The sequence below is a fragment of the Chionomys nivalis genome, chromosome 16, assembly GCF_950005125.1.
Source record: "Chionomys nivalis chromosome 16, mChiNiv1.1, whole genome shotgun sequence".
Taxonomy (NCBI): domain Eukaryota; kingdom Metazoa; phylum Chordata; class Mammalia; order Rodentia; family Cricetidae; genus Chionomys; species Chionomys nivalis.
The window spans coordinates 4,169,839-4,187,976 of NC_080101.1; the positions used below are offsets into that span (position 1 = coordinate 4,169,839).

General features: G+C 42.6%; 1 protein-coding gene across 6 annotated transcripts in view; it reads right to left on the reverse strand.

The window, feature by feature from the left end:
• Positions 1-18,138, reverse strand: part of Runx1t1 (RUNX1 partner transcriptional co-repressor 1) — a 142,537-nt gene that overhangs the window by 83,896 nt on the left and 40,503 nt on the right. The window contains exon 1 of one of the 6 annotated variants that reach the window (XM_057790532.1): positions 14,624-14,822. The exons of the other annotated variants lie outside the window; for them this stretch is intronic. Coding sequence (XP_057646515.1) covers positions 14,624-14,630 — 7 coding nt within the window. The 5' untranslated portion in view covers positions 14,631-14,822. Of the gene's footprint in view, positions 1-14,623; positions 14,823-18,138 lie in introns of those variants that run through there. 6 annotated transcript variants of the gene reach the window in all.

Here is an 18,138-nt window from a genome sequence, read left to right on the forward strand (position 1 = left end):
ACCTGACTCTCTTGACCACCCTGGTCTGTCTGTTTCCTTAAGGAAACAGCTACTACTGTGTCTCTGCAAGAAGGTATCTGAGAAAGGAGAAGGGGAATAGACAGATAGCACCGGACAAACAGACTCTAGAAAGACTGATGGAGGCCTGCTCCCAAAGGGTACTGTCTCCCCTGGATTCTACAGAAAAGTCATAAAGCTCTCCATTCTCACAGATGCCCACAATCAATTGGCATTGGACTGAGGAAGATGGAGAATCTCTGGATTCCACAGCCGGATGCTCTCTTCTCAACTCTAATTCACTTCTCAGTCTTCTCTCTCTGTATCTGCTCCCTCCTTTTTATTACATTCCAGCAAGAACACACAGCAATCAATGTGACTTCTTTCATCCCAAATGCAGATGTTACCAGCCCTGTAAAGAGCTACTGGACATCGGGAAACATTTCCAGAATCTCTGAAGTTCTGACTAACCCTCCAAGACTCACCCACACTGCCTCCCCCTCCACATTCTTCAAGTCTGACTTGTTGCTCTGAATATTTGGGGAGAAAAACACAAAAACTAAAATACCAACATAGGTGAGGGTAAACTCTCACCAAAAATGAACATAGAACAATTCGGTCAGCCCACACGTTCAGTACTTAGGGCAAAGGCAATAATAACATTAACTATATTTAGACATCCAACTCCTCTACTTCCAATCCCATAATGCTATAGAAACTTCAACAAGCTAAGCATTACTTCACAGAATATAAAAATGATGAGGACGATTTCTTGCAATTAGATACATTATTCATGCAAAAGCTAAGGGATTCTTTATTTGCTCTATTTGTGTGTACTAGAGAATGGTCTTTCAAATGCTTATATCTGATAATCATGCAAATAATTAATAATCAGTTACTATGTTAATTCAAAATCTTTATAACACCCTTCATGCAATCATGATTTCATCCCAATCCAAAAGCTTTTTCATATTAAAACTATCTTCTGGAGGCATGTGTGTATGTGTCTATGTTCTATATGTCATGCACTGGACTAAATGACAGAATGTCAAAAATATTAAATATACAAACTCACAATATAGGTTGTGGGTAAGACATTGCACCTAGTTTATATCACCAACCATGGATTTTGCCAGCAATATGCTATGAACTATTTACAGATTTCCTCAACCACAATTATTAGTATTAGTGTATCACTGGCAGATCAGACACCTACTAGATACTAGGTACTGGACTGGATCTTTTAGTAATCTTTCCCATTTGATTTTTGCAATAATGTCATGGTTTTGGGCATGAAGTCCCCTTTTTAAAAAGTGAGAAGTTATAAGATAAAGGAGGTAAAATAATTGTTCAAAGTCAAATACCAAGCAAATGGCCAGGCTGAAATCCAAAAGATGACTGTGTGACTCTGTAATACATGCTAGGCAGAACATGGTAGCACACACCTGTAATCTAGCACTTGAAAATAGAGACAGAGGAATCATGAGTCCAAAAAGAATATACATTACTTAGTGAGTTCAAGGCCGCCCTAGATATAAGACCTTGCCTCAAAAAACTTATTTAACTAAACTAAGTAATTAAAATAAAAAGCTTGGATGTGGAGGTGCATGCCTTTAATCCCAGTACTCAACAGGCAGAGGCAAGCTGATCTCAGTGAGTTCAAGGCCAGCATGGTCTGTAGAGTGAGCTCCAGGATACCCAGAGCTACACAGAAAAACCCTGTCTTGAGAAAGAAAAAAAATTACAATAAATAATAACCCATACTAATGCCAGTAAGTGGAATCCCCGATGGATTCAAAGCTCATCTCATTCTTTCATCATTAGTATTGCTTACTAAGTGGAAGACACCGAAGCAGCTCAACTGATCTTCTGAAAAGTCAGTGTTGATACTGTCACTTACTATCTTAGACCTGTGATGCCTCCAAGACACACAGAGAAGGAAAAGACGAACAAACAACTCAGCTCGGAACACTGGGCCAGCCGGCCCTGAACTTGGTTCAAGCTACCCTGCCCTTACTAAATGTCAATCATGCTTGCATTACCAGGGTGTTACATTTGATATCTCTAGGGCACTAAATCTTTCAGGCACTCAGACCTCAGTAAAAATGTCACTTCCTTAAAGGTACCTTCCCTTGACAATCCAATCTGAGTGGTTTCCCATGCTGCCCTCAGCTACTCTCCATCCTGTTTTATTAGCTGTCTTATGCCTCTCTGAAATCACCTTGTGCGTTTTCTTTTTAGTGTAAGGCGCGTCTGCTCCCACTCCAGATCCGAGAAGGAGCGACTCACAGATCTCACTGACTTCTAATGTCAGCATCTCCAATAGTGTTGCTTTGAGAGCATGAGCTCTGGAAGACACGGTTGTTAAATGGATGACTGAACACGATGTGCTGTGGAGCATTGTACAAGATGAGAGGACTCATCCTCCATAACAGGCTCATCTATGAAGAGCAGTTGTCTCCTATAGTTGTCCTCCATGTAAATGCTTCCGAGGGCAAAGTGGATTAAATACTATCTGTATGTGATCAAATACCTTGCGGTTTCCAGAAGAGAAGAAAAGAATTCATTGACCAATATAATATTAAAATCTACTATGCTTTCATCAAGGAAAAAAAAAGAGAGAGGCAGATAAATTAATGGAGGGATAGGAGATGGTTCTCTCTCTCTCTCTCTCTCTCTCTCTCTCTCTCTCTCTCTGTGTGTGTGTGTGTGTGTGTGTTTCTCTCTCTGTCTCTTTCTCTCTTTCTGGTGTTATTCCTCAGAGCGGAAATGCTCTGTTCAGACACAGCTTGGAAGATATAAACATCATTGAAATTCAAAAGCAGTTCTGAAAGAGAGGATGCCTCAATTGGTATGCAAGAGATGTTTCTTCCCCTGAATACATTATGAACTTGAGGCATGCTAATATGCCATGCTATCCTAAGCACCAGATGGGGCAGTAGGCAGTACATGTCCCATCAAACCTCAAGAAGATGTATTAATGTTCATGCTATTTTTAAAAAAAAATCCTCTGCCTGCCTCCCAAGACTTCCACAATTCTCAGCATTCAGTCACTTCCTCACAGCACACAGTCCTCCAGGGCTGCTCTTCTTCAGCAGATGGTGCCGGGAATCATTTCCATCTATTTTATCATGGGAGTCAAAGGCCACAAAGCGTGTCAGACTGCGCTTACTGAAGGCCTACCCGGTACAAAAGAAAACAGAGGATCCGGGAGATGCAGGAAATCAATCTTCCCAGGCAGGCACGACTGAGAATACGCCTTTGGCTGAACAGAGAAGGACAAGGCAAGCTCCGCGTATTTACTGTCTCTACACTCTCAAAACTACTTAACTTTTATTGGGACACAGGTCAACTTCCATAGTCTACAAAGCAGGCTGGCTAACTTCACAAAATTAGGAATCATCTGTGGGGGCCTCATGAGACGGAGCACACTAAGTGGAGCCTATGTACAGTGAAGCCAGGCTTGCTGAGAAGTCACCGGAACACACGAGCACCCAGGAACTAGATGACAAGGTCCCCTGGACCTGACCTGAGTCTTTTACCAGAAGTTGAGGTTCTAGATAGCAATTGTTTGTAGTTGTTCGAGTCCTCATTTTCTAATATGTCATTTAAAATAAATAAACTTCCTTGGTTTTCACGCAGTTAGGATTTAAACTGACTTATGGTGAAATAGGGGCTATCGCTCAAGATACACGAGGAGACACAAGTCACAATTTGTCATGCTGGTTCTCCCATGTGACTCTGCCTGAGAATCCCCTGATCTGCGTCAAACACAGACTGTTGGATCTTTGCCAGAGTCTGCTGGTTTTCAGGGCTGGGAAGCAAACCTTCAGAGCCGCAGATTCAGTTGACTGGAGAATCTGTGCTTCTACCCAGTTCCCAGACAAGCACTGCTGCTGGTCTTGAAGCTCACTGACAACTCAGCTATCCTTGGTGCCTGGCTAACCCTGTGAGTGAAGGGACCCTCTTAGGTCAAAGAGGGTACTAGGTCCTACCGGAGCCTGAATGACAAGCACTTGCAAAGTTGCCTGATATGGGTGCTGGGACCCCAACTTGGGTCCAGCACAAAAGCCATACGTGTTCTCAACCATGGAGATATCTCTCCAGCCTCATTCCACCAAGAATTTTTTAAGAAGCACAAATTGACAGAAACATAGAAGCCCTGCCAAATGGTCAAATTATCTTGCAAGGTATATCATACTCCAGCAGGCTCTGAAACCTCAAGCTCTTACTCAACACTTGCTGGAAGAGATACAAAAGGGTAAAACCTTTTATCGAGAGCACTAAAATAAGACACCATGCTTTTCCAGAAAATATACATATCGTTTACTGAATGAATTATCCCAGCAGTCTCTCGAGACTCAAGATAAATTTTACCAGCTTATCAAACTGCAACTCATCTGTGATCATTGATTTGAGAAACTGTTGGCTGAATATTCTGTGTAACTGAAAAGATTAAAATATTTTGTTAATATTTGCCTTTTGCAAAAATCTTACTCAGTGTGCCTGTTGGAAGATTGAGAATGTACACCCATCCTCCCACTGGAGACACGAATGAAAGAGAAATGGCCAAACGGGAGACGCTTTGACGACTCAGCACACAAGGGCCCTTGCCACTAAGTCTGGAGACCTGAGTTTGATCCCTAGCACGTAAATAGTAGAAGCCATTCACTAATCTCCACACAAACAACATGACATAGACACCAACACACACACACACAGTAAAATTAAAATGTATAGTTACACGTGCCTTAAAATTAGATAGTTATATGCTCCTATCAAAGTCCTGGGCTTTATTTCTAATTTCAGGTTTACTTAATAATTTTATTTTTAATGTATCGCTTATTGTGTCACAGAGGGTGTGAACACTCCGGGCAGGCATGAGTGTCGGAGAACAACTTGTGGAAGACAGCTCTTTCCTGCTACCACTTGGGTCCCAAGGATCAAATTCAAGTTGTCCATGAGTTCAAGGCCAGCCTGGTCTACAGAGCAAGTTCCTGAACAGTCAGGGCTACACAGAAAAACCCTATCTTGAAAAAACAAAACAAAAATTCAAGTTGTCAGGCCTGGTAGCAAGCATCTTTACTCACCAAACCATCTTTTGCTGGTCCAAACATTAATTTTTAACCAGAGCAAAGAAGCATAAAAATTATATTGTACAATGTTTATATCAGGTAAAACATATGTATCTCTTCAAATATTTGCCATTTCATGATAAACATGTTTCAAATCCTTTGTTGAAATTCTTTAAAATAAACTACTGTTGGCTATAGTCATATTACTGTAAATCTCTGTCTGTCTGTCTCTCTCTCTCTCTCACACACACACACATACACACACACACACCACACAGTTTCTATCTAAATGCATCTTGGTGCCTCACTGATCAACCCTACCCCTCTCACTCTCACATGCCAATTAAGTGTTACATGTTAAATTACAATACAGCAAATATAATGAATAATTAGCAGATGCATTATATACACACTATAACTAACATGCTACTAGAGGCCAGTAAAGTCAGATGGCCAAAACACATATGTATTTTCTTTCTGTCATTGAAAGAGATGCTTGGTTCAAACTATCAAACATGTTTTACAGAATTCACTCCTAATTTCACCTCATTAGTTACTAGGCTTTGCAAATTATTTCTTTCCTTTGAAATATTTGTGAGTCCTAGGCAACATCCACTCACTCATTTGTTAAACAAACATTTGCTAGCTACTTTCTATATGCTACCACACAGGGAGCCTGGAATGAAACTATCCAAACCAGGAAATCAAGACGTTAAGGGAAATGGCAGCTTTATCGAGATGAACTGGTGATGTTTATTATGCCTACTTTAAACAGCAAAGAAAGAGTGTGACTTGGAATAGCACAGACTGAAAGGGAAATGTGCACATCTTCCAGCCCTTCATGGCATCACGCACCTAGACCTTCATGACATCACACACCTAGACCTTCATGACATCACACTCATGACATTACACACCTAGACTTTCATAACATGGTACTTAGAGAGGAGCCAGTGAGGGAGAACTGTCCTCTTAGGGATCTATACCAGGACTGCAGCCCTCTGAGGGACCTACGCTAGGTCCACAAGGAAAAACCAGCCATTTATTTAAATTTGAAAGTCCCATGAGCATCGCAGACTATCACTAACAATGTTTTTTACTATCTCTCTCGTCAGTATGTCTTTGATTATCTGATTTCCAAGAAAGCATATGACTGAAAAAGGTAAAGGGTCGGCACAAGATAGAGAAGGTGGGCAGGTGACAGAGACAGAAAACCCCATGTATAGGGACAAAACTCACCAAGCACAACAATCTACAACAGTTGCTTGTGAGCCACATACTTTCTCTTTTATTTTATGGCCAGAGCCTCTAATAATAAACCCTTGACTTTATACTAGTACAAAGCCCACTTACCAATAGCACTGCCAGCATCCTGTGAAGAAGGTAGGAAGACAGGGTACGTGTTGCTACAATTTAAAAAACAGTATCTTATGTAGCCCAAGCTTGTCTCGAACTCACTGTGTACCAGAGGATGTCCTTGAACTCCTGATCACCCCATAGGTCTAATTCTAGGCATGCACCACTACAGCTGATCTCTTTCTACTTTAGTACCAAAAGAATGAAGAGCAAGCAGACAATCAGATGACTTGCTTTTGCTCACACATAGAAGATGTCAACAATCATCACGTTTTGTGGTTGTGACGGATGGCCTCATCAAGACAGTGAACTAACAAACGCATCATAAAGTTAAAGATAAAGCAAGTGCTGCACAAAATGCCCCCCTCCAGAAAGAAAACAGCTTGACACAGAAACCATGGCTATCCAAAAATGACAGGTTAATAAACACAAAAGCTTAAGAAAATAAACAAAATTCTTTCAAAGCTTAAGAAAACTGTCTACTCTCTGGAAAGAACTACGAAATGGCTCAGTCCTCCCAGAAGCATGAATGAAGGGCTCCCAGACAATGCCGTGATACCAAACATTGTACATCCAACCACACAGTCAAAATAGAGCTGCTGACAAAAATGTCAGGTACTCCTTGACCCAGCGAATGGTACACGATCAACCAGGGCCAACCCTCCTTTCAAGGGCACCACTTAGGAAACCACTGAACAGAGAAAGGTTTCAGAGACTGATCACACCTATTTTTCTCAACTGTTTTAGCCTTTGTGTTTGGCAAACCCTGCCAACAGAAAAATTGGGTTTCACCTCTGAGGTCTTTCACTCTTGATATTTTATAGACCCCACTGTTAGGAATGTGCTTGGAAGCCTAAACATTAAAAATCAACTTTATTTCATGAGTGATGTCTAAGGACATAAATCTTTATTTTTGATTCCTTAACCATATTTTGTCACTTAGACTGTGTGCCCACAACTAAGGCTAGAGGGGGGAGATGAATTACACACTAAGAGGATCGAAAGCTCTCCTGTAACTGGAGTGGCGCTTTGCAGGCAATGATAACCGTGCATCTCGCAGGACTGGAAGCTGGCAGGGGCCAGGCTTTGGCTCTAGTCTTAGCCTTGTCAAGACATATATTAAGCCGTCTGGGTGGGAAACTACATCAATGATTATCTTAAGAAACTCAAATTCAATCTTTCAGATTCCTCCCCATAGGCCAAACAAGAGTCACCATAGGAACTGAGCCCTGAGGAAGGCAGAGAAAGGAGAGGTCACCAAGTTGAACATCAATGGGAAGGCAAAGCCTTGCTCCGAAGTCCAGCAGTTGCCTCAAAGTTTCAACTAACAGCATCCATCATCCCCTCCAGACAGCTAAGATGCTGCTCATTTCCTTGAATTCTTTCAGATTCTCCTTAAAACCTAAACACATAGCAGACACCTCCTCATATCCTTTCTTCCTGGAGATTATTTTGCCTAATTACTGGCTAATTAATGGCTGAAAGCCAAACTACTGACCTGCGTCACAATCTTAGGAGTCCCTTCAAGTTTATTTTCGTGTTCGAGTCCCAAGCACTCTGTGTGATGAGAAGCGGCCATACAGAATTAAAGGGATCCCTCAAATGAAAGCAAGCGAGATTGCGCTCACCTGTCTCTTATCACCTATCTGTGGGGAACAGTTCAAACCTTCTCAAGAAACTTCCCGCGATTAGAAATAAAACTAACTGCCTTTTGATTTGTGTTTCGGCTGGTCTTGCTTTGCTGATGGCAGAAATGGCAGGAGCCCCTCCTCCTGACAGTGCCCCTGCCCTCTGCTGCCTACAAGCCCAGGACCTCTGAGAGCAGAGCTGCAGCTCCCAGGGGTATCGCCACCGAGCAACCATGCGTTTATTAACCACACGTTTAACAATTTTGCCTGTGCATGTGTTGAATATGTCATTTGCTTTCCAATTTCTTTCTCATTGCAAACACAGGAAGTCACCTACCTAGGTGAACCAACAACAGACAGCTGTGCTTCCTTATCTCAGCTTCCAAAGGACACCACCACCAAGAGGTGTTGCCTTACCTGTCCCTTTGGTGTTTTTTTGTTTGTTTGTTTTTGTTTGTTTGAGTGTTTGTTTTTTGCTTGTTTATTTTGGAGATAGTGTCTCACTTTGTTGTCTAAAGTGACCTCAAACTCATGGTCCTCCTGCCTCAGTCTCCGCCATTCTGGTACTACGGACATTCACTACCACACAAAGCTAAGGAAGTCTACTGGAGGATAATTACTCACACTGTACCTTCAAGGGGACCCAGTGAGGGCAGAGACAGGTAAGGACCAGGGTTCAGTCCCCAGCACGCTGTGTAGCTCAGAACCATCTGTAACTGTCACACCAGAAGGTCTGATGCCCTCTTCTTGTCACTCCATGCTCACAGGGACAGATATAGTCACAGGCAAAATATATGCATAAAATTAAGACAATCTCTTATTTAAGAAAAAGAAAACTGGGAACATACTGAGAACATCGGGAGCTTAACCTGCGTTAGCCAAGATCATTCTTTGTAATTAAAGATAATGGTGCTTTTCTGCCTTTAATTTTAGCAAAGAGAGACACCGATTTCCTTAAGCACATCATGACGACCACACTCATGATCCTAACTCTTGAGGTATAGGATCGGGGACAGAAGAGCAGACCTCAGCCATACAGTGAGTTCCAGGCCACCTTGGGCTACATAAGACACTGTCTCATAAATAAATAAATAAATAAACAAATGTAGAAAAAAAGAAGGAAAGACAGAGAGAGAGAGAAAGAAAGAAAGGAAAGGAAGGAAGGAAGGAAGGAAGGAAGGAAGGAAGGAAGGAAGGAAGGAAGGAAGAAAGAAAGGTTATATCTTCCTCGGCTCTGTTCTTCTAACTCAAACATCCCCCTTCTAATGTTCCTCTAGCCCCCATTACAAAGAAGCCCACCCCTATCAAGTTGCTGCCCATCCATTCCTCTCTAAGAGAAAACTGGGGATCCAGATTTAGCAGGTAGCCCAGGGATTCCCATCTAACCTCATCTACTTATTCCTGGGCAAACAACTTCAGATTTCAACCTTGGCAAGAAGAGCATTTGCAGAGGTGTGCAGAGAAGGAGCAGAGCCTGCCCTGACACACAGAAGCTTTCCATCGCTTTCCACCGGAGGCTGCCCCTCGCTCCTGTTTCCAAAAAGTAGCTTGCAAGCTCCCTCTGAGATTAAGGTTTCTTGAGTCCTTTGATTGCAACTCTATAGGTTGAAAAACATAATTAAGCTAGACATTCTCAGAAAACACATTTACATTAATATTAATTAATGCAAACAGCTGTTGAGAAAGCCAGCCAGATCAAACTGTGACTTGGTCAGGTGTGACGTCCTATCGTTCTCAAGTTATGAGTCATTTAAGTTAATGGCTTACTCCTCGAGCTATGGTTAAATACCAGAGAACTGCAACCGCACGCAGAAACTGCTTTCTGAAATACTACATTCTTCCTGCACCCAAGGGTTTCAATTCAACCAAACAACAAAGAATGCCCCATTCTTAGCACAAAAGCAACACATCCAAAAGCTGCTAAGTTTCAGAAAGGAGACAAGCAAGCTTACTAATGAGGATTTAACTGGCCTACTGCCATCCTTTACCCTAGAAGTTTCTGACTGCTAATACATCTATGAGCCTTTTCACCTCTGGTTCTTTTACGGGACCCCAAACCTAGGATCCACTCATTTCAACGTGAGACCCAGGTTAGAAACACCCTGAACAAAAGGCAGGAGCGAACCACAGTTATTTTAGTTTGGTACCTGACATATTCTGAGCTACGTGCAAACGCTCCCTCCTTTTTTGTTTGTCACGTCATATTTTTGCCAGGTTTGGTGGCACATGCTTTTCAACCCAGCACTTGGGAGACAGAGAGAGGTGGCTCTCTGGGAGTTTAGGGCCAGCCTGGGCTAAATAATGAGATCTTGCTCAAAAACATGCTCACAATGAGCCATATCTAACTCCTTTCCAAACTATTACAAAGTTACAGGCGCAGTGTTGCCCATGCTGGGTGTTCCAGGTCATGGGAGTTTCTCCCACAGGGCTTGACAGTCCTCAAGTAGGAGAGAAGAAAACAAGTAAGCATGATTTAGGGCTGCAGGCGGGTAGGACAGAACAGAGAGCCTGGCTGTGACGTGTTTGCACGATTCCAGTAAAAGAGCATTTAGAAGCAGTACGGAAGACGGGGGGCTAGGGGAAATCTAGGAATGAATGACTGGACAGACCCCTTTGCCTGTGTGAACCTCAGCTTCAGCCTCTCTAAACCAAATGTTTGCAAGATCAACCTTCTGGCTCTAACGACGAAGCAGAAAGCTGTTCGTATATCAAAATTACCACACCATCTCTGTAATCGTCAGTTATCAGCACAGAGATGATGAGTTGCAGGCATTTCTAGACGACATAATGCCTACTAAGCAAATGCTATTTAGGAAATGAAAATGAACCAACGACTGGGGCTCTTTGTGGGTTGTTTGCTTTTGTTTTGTTTTTTGAAAGAGGCTCCTATGTAGCCAGGCTGCCCTGAAAGTCTCTAAGCAAGAGAGGATAGCCTTAGGTTGCCTCTACTTCAATTCTGTATCTCTGAAGCCTACACAAATTATAAATAACCTCCCTCCTTCCCCCCTGCCAAGGAAAAAAGATCAAAAATATTTTTCAGTAGACTGTATACAGACACATAAACTATAAACACTTTCAAGTTATATAAAATATATAGAACTGAAAGGCCAGATACTGAGAAATGCTAACAGAAAAGAATTTAAAAGAAAAAGGTATAAGGGGAGAGGGTTTGAATAAAAGTTGAAACTTTGGAATTTCTGCTCCAAAGAAGTAATATCTGAATAATCTACATTTACAATTGGGTATTTATGGCTCATATAGTTTTCCTTCAATAGTGGTCATGAGGCTTATTTGGAACGCAAGAGTCAGCCTGACAGGATGGCAAACTGACTTGTGAGGTGAAACAGCACTGATAAACGAGTGTAATGTTCTCATTCGTGCACAACAGAATTTACATACATCTATTAAGTCGTACATATGTAACCAGCTGCATCACCCAAATGTCCAGTTACAAGGAACACTAACAGTGGTCTGTCCATGGCAATTTCCTTCTGGTTTTGTTTTGAGTTTTTTTTTTTTTAAACACACACACAAATCATCCGTTGCAAGCCTTGATGTTAAAAACAGAAAAACAAGCCTAGTACACAGTGGCTATAAATGCCAAATCAATTTTCAGCAGATAATAAAGTCCGTGTTTTACAATCAGCAATGCACTGTTTTACTACCCAAAAATGTAAGCTAATAATATATAGCTCTCCTAAATGGAAAATGCAGATACGCTGTTAAAAAATGGGCCGGCTGTGAGAGGATGGATCGTTCCTGCAGGGACCTTCTCTGAGCTGTGTGTAAGTGTTTTGAAAATATCACATGATGTGGCCATGTGTTAAAAATTACAGCCAGTTAAGTTCTCTGCTAGGAAAAATATGTGGGCAATTTATGAAATGCACCCCAGGATGGAGATGTCTTAAGTAAAACCAGATTTTCAAAACAAACCCTTTCCCCCCCTTTTGGAAACTTGAACTTAAAAAAAAAATTCCCGGCACATCTGGAGAGCAGGACCATTGAGAAAGGGTGGTCTGACCTAATGCTAGCCATCTTCTGAAAGAACGGCACTATTTCTGGGCTCCGGGGACTGTGCTCACTGACTGTCCTTTTAAGGAAGCAGTCCTGCACGCACTCTGGAGGTCAACGCATGTTGTTTGATAATAGTACTCAAAGACTGATAAAAACATAAATATTTCAGAAAACTTGGGACTATTTTCGCTTGAAACCATATAGCACCAAGGTCTCTCCTTCCATTTCCTTCTCTTATACACAAGGATCAGATTGTCAAAAAAAAAAAAAAAGACACCCCAAAACAAAAACAAAAGCAAAAGCAGTGACGGGCAGTGAGGTCATACTTCTCCCTAAGTGAGTTTAGCAGCTTTAGCACAGCTCACTTCTCTAAGCCTGCGCGAGTTCCTTTGACTTTTCATAATTCACTCTGTAACAGTGTGTTATCAACCACTAACAGGAGGAGGAGGTGTTCTTTTCTCAAAACAGTTCCACAAAAGCCAAAATTAAAACTTCTTCTTCACCTGCCCACTCCCAGGATGCTGTGTGCCTGAATAAGCTCAGAGTCCGCACATCTGTTTCTAGTGACTCCCAGCTTCAGAAGAGACATCTTAGATCTGAAGACTATTACAGCAAGTCTGAGACAAGAAACCACTTCTGACACTTGAATTACTAACAAATAAATTAGAAAGCTGATATTTAAATGTGTAGGCAATAAAATTCTACACAGAATGTTCTATTAAAAATGCAAAGCTACCCCCAAGATAGCTAAAAAAAAATTGTCTGTGAATATAAATATACACGAATGGACTGAAATATGCTAAAAACAAATTAAGAGGTAGTCAATCTGATACTAGACTTAAAAAATAATAATAGAGATGGATGTCAAAAATAGTATCAGATCTGCTCGAGTATGGTCATCCTGGAATGTGCTCACAGTCACAGCTTTTGATAGACTCTGCATCCAAGAGCAAGGCTCTCTAACATGGAGGGAGGGAAGGAGGGAAGAAGGGAAGGAGGGAGGGAAGAGGGAGGAAGGGAGGGAAGGAAGGAGGGGGGGAGAGAGCACCCATACTTCAGAACACCAATACAGAACCAGTCAGATATTAACAACTAAACACTAAAGTCAACTTGCAAGGGCAAAGCCTTAAGAACAGTTCAATGCTTTGAAGATTACTTTAATAAACAAGTAAAGAACAGGGAGAAGAGGCCCTAACCAGTCCCCATCCCTTAGTATCACACACAAGTGGCTTTGGTTCTATTTTACCAAAATACTACCAACTCCAGAGGATGCTGCTACATCATGTAACACTCATCTATTAAGAGCATAAAAACAAATAACATTTGAATTCTAAAATTTACATGAAACTGTGCTCCGATGATCTGGCAGAATAAAAAAATAAATGAAACACAAGTACTTTCACACCAATTCCATATGATGCACCAGGGGTATATTTCCTCTTCAGTTGCATGGCACATACAAATCACAATGAAAACTTAAAGAGTTAAAATGACCTTTCTAAGACCCCGGCAATTATCCCTTTTGGTAAAATGAGCTTCCTAATACTTTAGCCTCTGTGTATCCCTAGTCCCTCAAACAACAAGCAAAGTGCAATCCTGGACGGACCCATCCTTCCTACACACAGATCAGTGGTGATAAGAATGGACTCCCAGTCGGATCCTAAAGGGGAAACATTCCTCCAACAACTGGCGATGCCCACACACAACTGTGGCTGCAGAAAACTGGCAGATAATGTTTCAAAACACCATCTGGGAGGTGCACAGACTCTGACCAAGCGCAGGCGCTTCTGCCTGCCCTACCCAAATAATCTGCACATCAGCCAGCTGGAAGCCCTGCGTGCCCTGCCTTCATCCACTCTGCACTCTGCACAGGACAGTTGAGAGAGTTCTCCAGAGCAGCGTGGCAGAGACAGCCCCTTCTCCTCAGCGGGCTTCACAGGCAGAGCCTTCCTTGGCAGCAACCACAGAAACACTCCAGTCTCCAAAGATAATATTTTCCAGGGAAATTATCATACACTAAATTTCCAGGGACACAAGAATGTCACTAATCCAGCATACTTCCAAACGACCAGGTTTCAATTATTTACATGATAACATCTAAAGACTATGATTTAGGGTCAGAAATCCCTTCTAGGGCCAAAGGTTCCTTCATTCTCTTTACATAAACTGCTCTTCACAGACCTTCGGCTAGAAACCTTCCATAATCTAAAAACTCTCTCCACAAACAAACATCCGACATAGAAAGTGCAGATGACAGTCCTAAAACCCAGAACAGAGACAGCCCTTCTTAGTGACGCTGACGCCTGTGTAAACTGCTCAGGCAAAACCATCCGCGGCCGTCCTTTCCCTCTGCTTCAAAGGCATACCGCTCTGTACCCTGCACTCCTACCAGATTTTAACAGCTTTCTTTATGTTGCTTCCCAGTCACACCTCCAGCACCCCACAGTCTCTCCCTGCCTTCAGCCCATGCAGCAGTGGCAGGGCAGTAGGTATTTTCCATGCATGCTAGAGAGTAAAGCTTCCTTCCCTTGCAAGAAAAGAGGGCTCACTCACCAGGCATCCTGGAATCCAGCGTGTAACACACTGAAAGCAACTCTGTGTTAAGAGGGTGCGCGATGCGGGCTCATGCCTCCTGTTCTGGAATGTGCGGGGTGGTGGAGAGGAGGGCCATCAGAGGGGCTGGGGCGGCATGGCCCGAGGCAGGGAGCTGGGCGCGTGCGCCTGCCAGCCAGAGACAGATGGAGAGCTGACACTCCGGATTGCACTTGGAGCAGAAATGTGGAAGATGACAGGAGCACATGTGGCCTTGAACCCAGCCCTGTCTCTTCAGGCAGAACAATGACAGGGACGTGTGTGCAAAGTATCACAACTCCTGCCTCCCCTTCTCCACTCTACCTCCCGCCCCCGGGCCCAGAGCACCAAAAAGCAGAAAGTGAAATGCAGAAAGATAAGCTAAATGCTGAATAATTCATTCACCACCACCCCCTTCCCAGCTCAAAGTTAACCCTTATCTTGCCAAAAGATGGCAATGTTGACCTGGCCCCAAGGCTCGCACTGTAAGGCTTCCTTCCACTTCTAATTTTAACAGACATTACTGGGAAGTAAGGCTCAAAACAAACAAGGGCACAGACCACAAAGCTCTCTTATTGATCTGGAAACCCCGGACAACCTCACGACATCTTGTAAGATTGTGTGTTGTGCCAGCTCACCGTCCGGCACAGAGTACTGGGAGTATTATCTCATCAGCTCCCTAGTGGCATGTGTACAACAGACCCCTCTTTTAGAAGCGGAATCCAACCATTTTTAGTGTGCTAGGGAACTTCGAATCCCCTGGGATCCCGTGTTGATAGGCTCCAAACATTTCCAGTTTACCCTTTCTGCTTTGCATAGAGATCCACAGGAGACAAAAACAAAATCTTCACTGTAAAATAAAGCCTTTTCAAAAGCTGAACAATCAAGCCCTCCCTCCTGATTTCTGAATTTTTTTTTTTTTTTTGCTTTTTTTTTTTCACACCCTTAGATGTTTGTCCTGACCGTGAATAACACATACCCAGCCTGGTTCAATGGGCTCTCTGCCTATTAAGCTTTAATGGACACCATGATATATAAAACGAGGAGCCTTTGTTACAATGCTTTATCTAAAGCTGGCTATTTTCTTCTCAGCGGTCTCTCTTTAGTCCTTTGTAAAACATCCTTGCCTCGTAGGAGAAACATAAGCCTGCCTGCCTGCCTTGCACGCCTGTTTCTAAACACACACAAAACGCAGGACAATATCATTCTCCTCTCAAACTCTTCTGTATGATTTAACACTCTTCCCTGGGTCTGTGCTGTTTGTTTGTTTTAACCACAGGGCTGCATGGTCGTCGATCCCTCAGGCTCTACCTTTCCAATGCACATCCAACCCTCTAGACACAGAATTCTACTAAACAATTCTACTCAGGACTGACCAACCAGCCAGCTCAGTGACCATGAAGACAGGGCCAGCCCCTTTAACCCTTGCTGTTTTGGCAGTAAGCAACATGCCCTTCGCTTATTTGACAGTTTCTATAAGCTTTTGTCAATTTGGTTTTTACCCCCTCTCCTGGCTGCCTTCAAGCAATTCTAAAAGACCCCTTCCGAAAACAGGCAGTGATTCCTCCCTCTACCCATTGTCCTCCCATCCCCTTGCCCAAGAGTGTTTCAAAACACAAACCCGCGCCACACTCTGCACAAACAAAAAATAGATCATCTTTGATAAACAGCACAGATCGATAAGAACTTCTACAGCTCCTGAACTCTACCCGAGAAGGGCTGCTTCAGCCAGTGAACCCCTCAAAAATACATCACTGTCAGAGCCAACTTGTAAAAAGACTACAATTCATAATGATTACTCCACTCTGTCACTAATAGTATACTACACTCTATTTATGAGGCCAATCTTTTTGTTCATCTTAGTTAGATGTCACTTGTAATGAGGTTCTGTGTAATGGATTTCAGTTCGGTGAAGCACCGAGCACAAACACTCTGGTGACAGAAAGCGTTATAGTATGCATGATTGTGATCATCAATTATCAGGGCCTTTATGGAATCCAGAATCCTAAATCAGAAGATTTTCATTTTTTTAAAAGAGTATTTTTTTAAAAGCCACTCAGTGCTACACCACACTTTTTTATAATGCTATATCTATGTTAGAAAGAAAACATGTTCACAGTGGGACCCCCAGCCTTCCACCAACATGCACGACGAATCACTTCTAAAATAGAGAACCAGACGACAAAATGCAATACACTTCGAGAGAACTGGATGATATCTGGTTTTAAAACTGGGTCTTAATATCGGTACACTCCACGCCTCTAAAGCACAGCTCGGAAAATTGAAGTTCCATAGGCTGTGTGATTATGTATCTTTTCTATGTGTAAAAAGGCTTTTTAAGCTGTTATCTGACTACAGTAATTGCCACTTTAAATTGATCCACGTCAACAAAACCTGGATCCCTGGAGATTCTCACCTAGAAGTCTGATTGCAGAAAGGGACTGGCTGAACGTGCAGCGGAGGCTGGTTCAGCGTGTTTCTCAAGGAGCCCATCCCCGTCTTTAGCCCAGAGACAGGCAAAGCTGCAGCGCCATTTGGCATCTCTCCCTGAGCTGGGAAACCTGGATATGTATAGATACAGTGACTTGGACAGAAATAACTTACCCTTTAATAAAAAGAGTACGAGGAGCCAAGATCTCTAACCTCCAAACCATATAATAAAAATAGGCAATCAATAGCGTGACGAATGTATTTATATAGGTGAAAGATGAGCCGCGACAAAGAGGCCGAGCGTGTGCTGGAAAAGTTTTCTCCAGTGCAAAACACTGTCCTGTATCACCATCCTTGTGTAGTTTGGAAAATCAAAATATATTCCAAACAACAAAGAATACATTAATGATCCATTAAGCACTTTCTCAGAAAAGTCATGGCCATTAATACATAACTTTTGATTTCATAGAAAGCCTATTATTAAAGGCAGTTTTAAAATGAGAGTTATCTAAATTGTCACTTTCAAAATCAGCAAATGTAGCCAGTAATGAAATACTGGACTCACTAAAAAAGAGGAAAAAATACGTGACTGGTTTTGTGACAGCAACTTCATATCACTCATCTGAGCCACGTCACGCCATGCCACGCCACTTCCACAGCAGAACAGCCCAGTCTTCCCTTTGTTCAGATCTGACTCAGCCCCAGACAACAGCCATGCAGGGGCATTATCTGCAGCAGAGAGACCTCCACCCTGCTGAAGAGAGAATTGCGCAGAAGCTTTTCCAGGGCCTTCTCAGCTCCCCTCCCTGCCTCTTGCAGACTGTTGTGTTACACTGTGCCTGCACACAGTGGGTATTAAGTGAGTTAATTCAAAGGATCTGGAACCTCATTGATCCTAATTGAAAGCAATACACCCAACCAAATACTTTCCTACCCCATCTGCTCTGGCCTGCCACCAGCTATTCAATACAAGAGAATTAATAGTTTCAGATATTCTAACCAGCCCAATAAAGGCACACTCATTTAAGCAGGGCTGCATTAACAACGTGAAAAAACAAGGGCAAAAT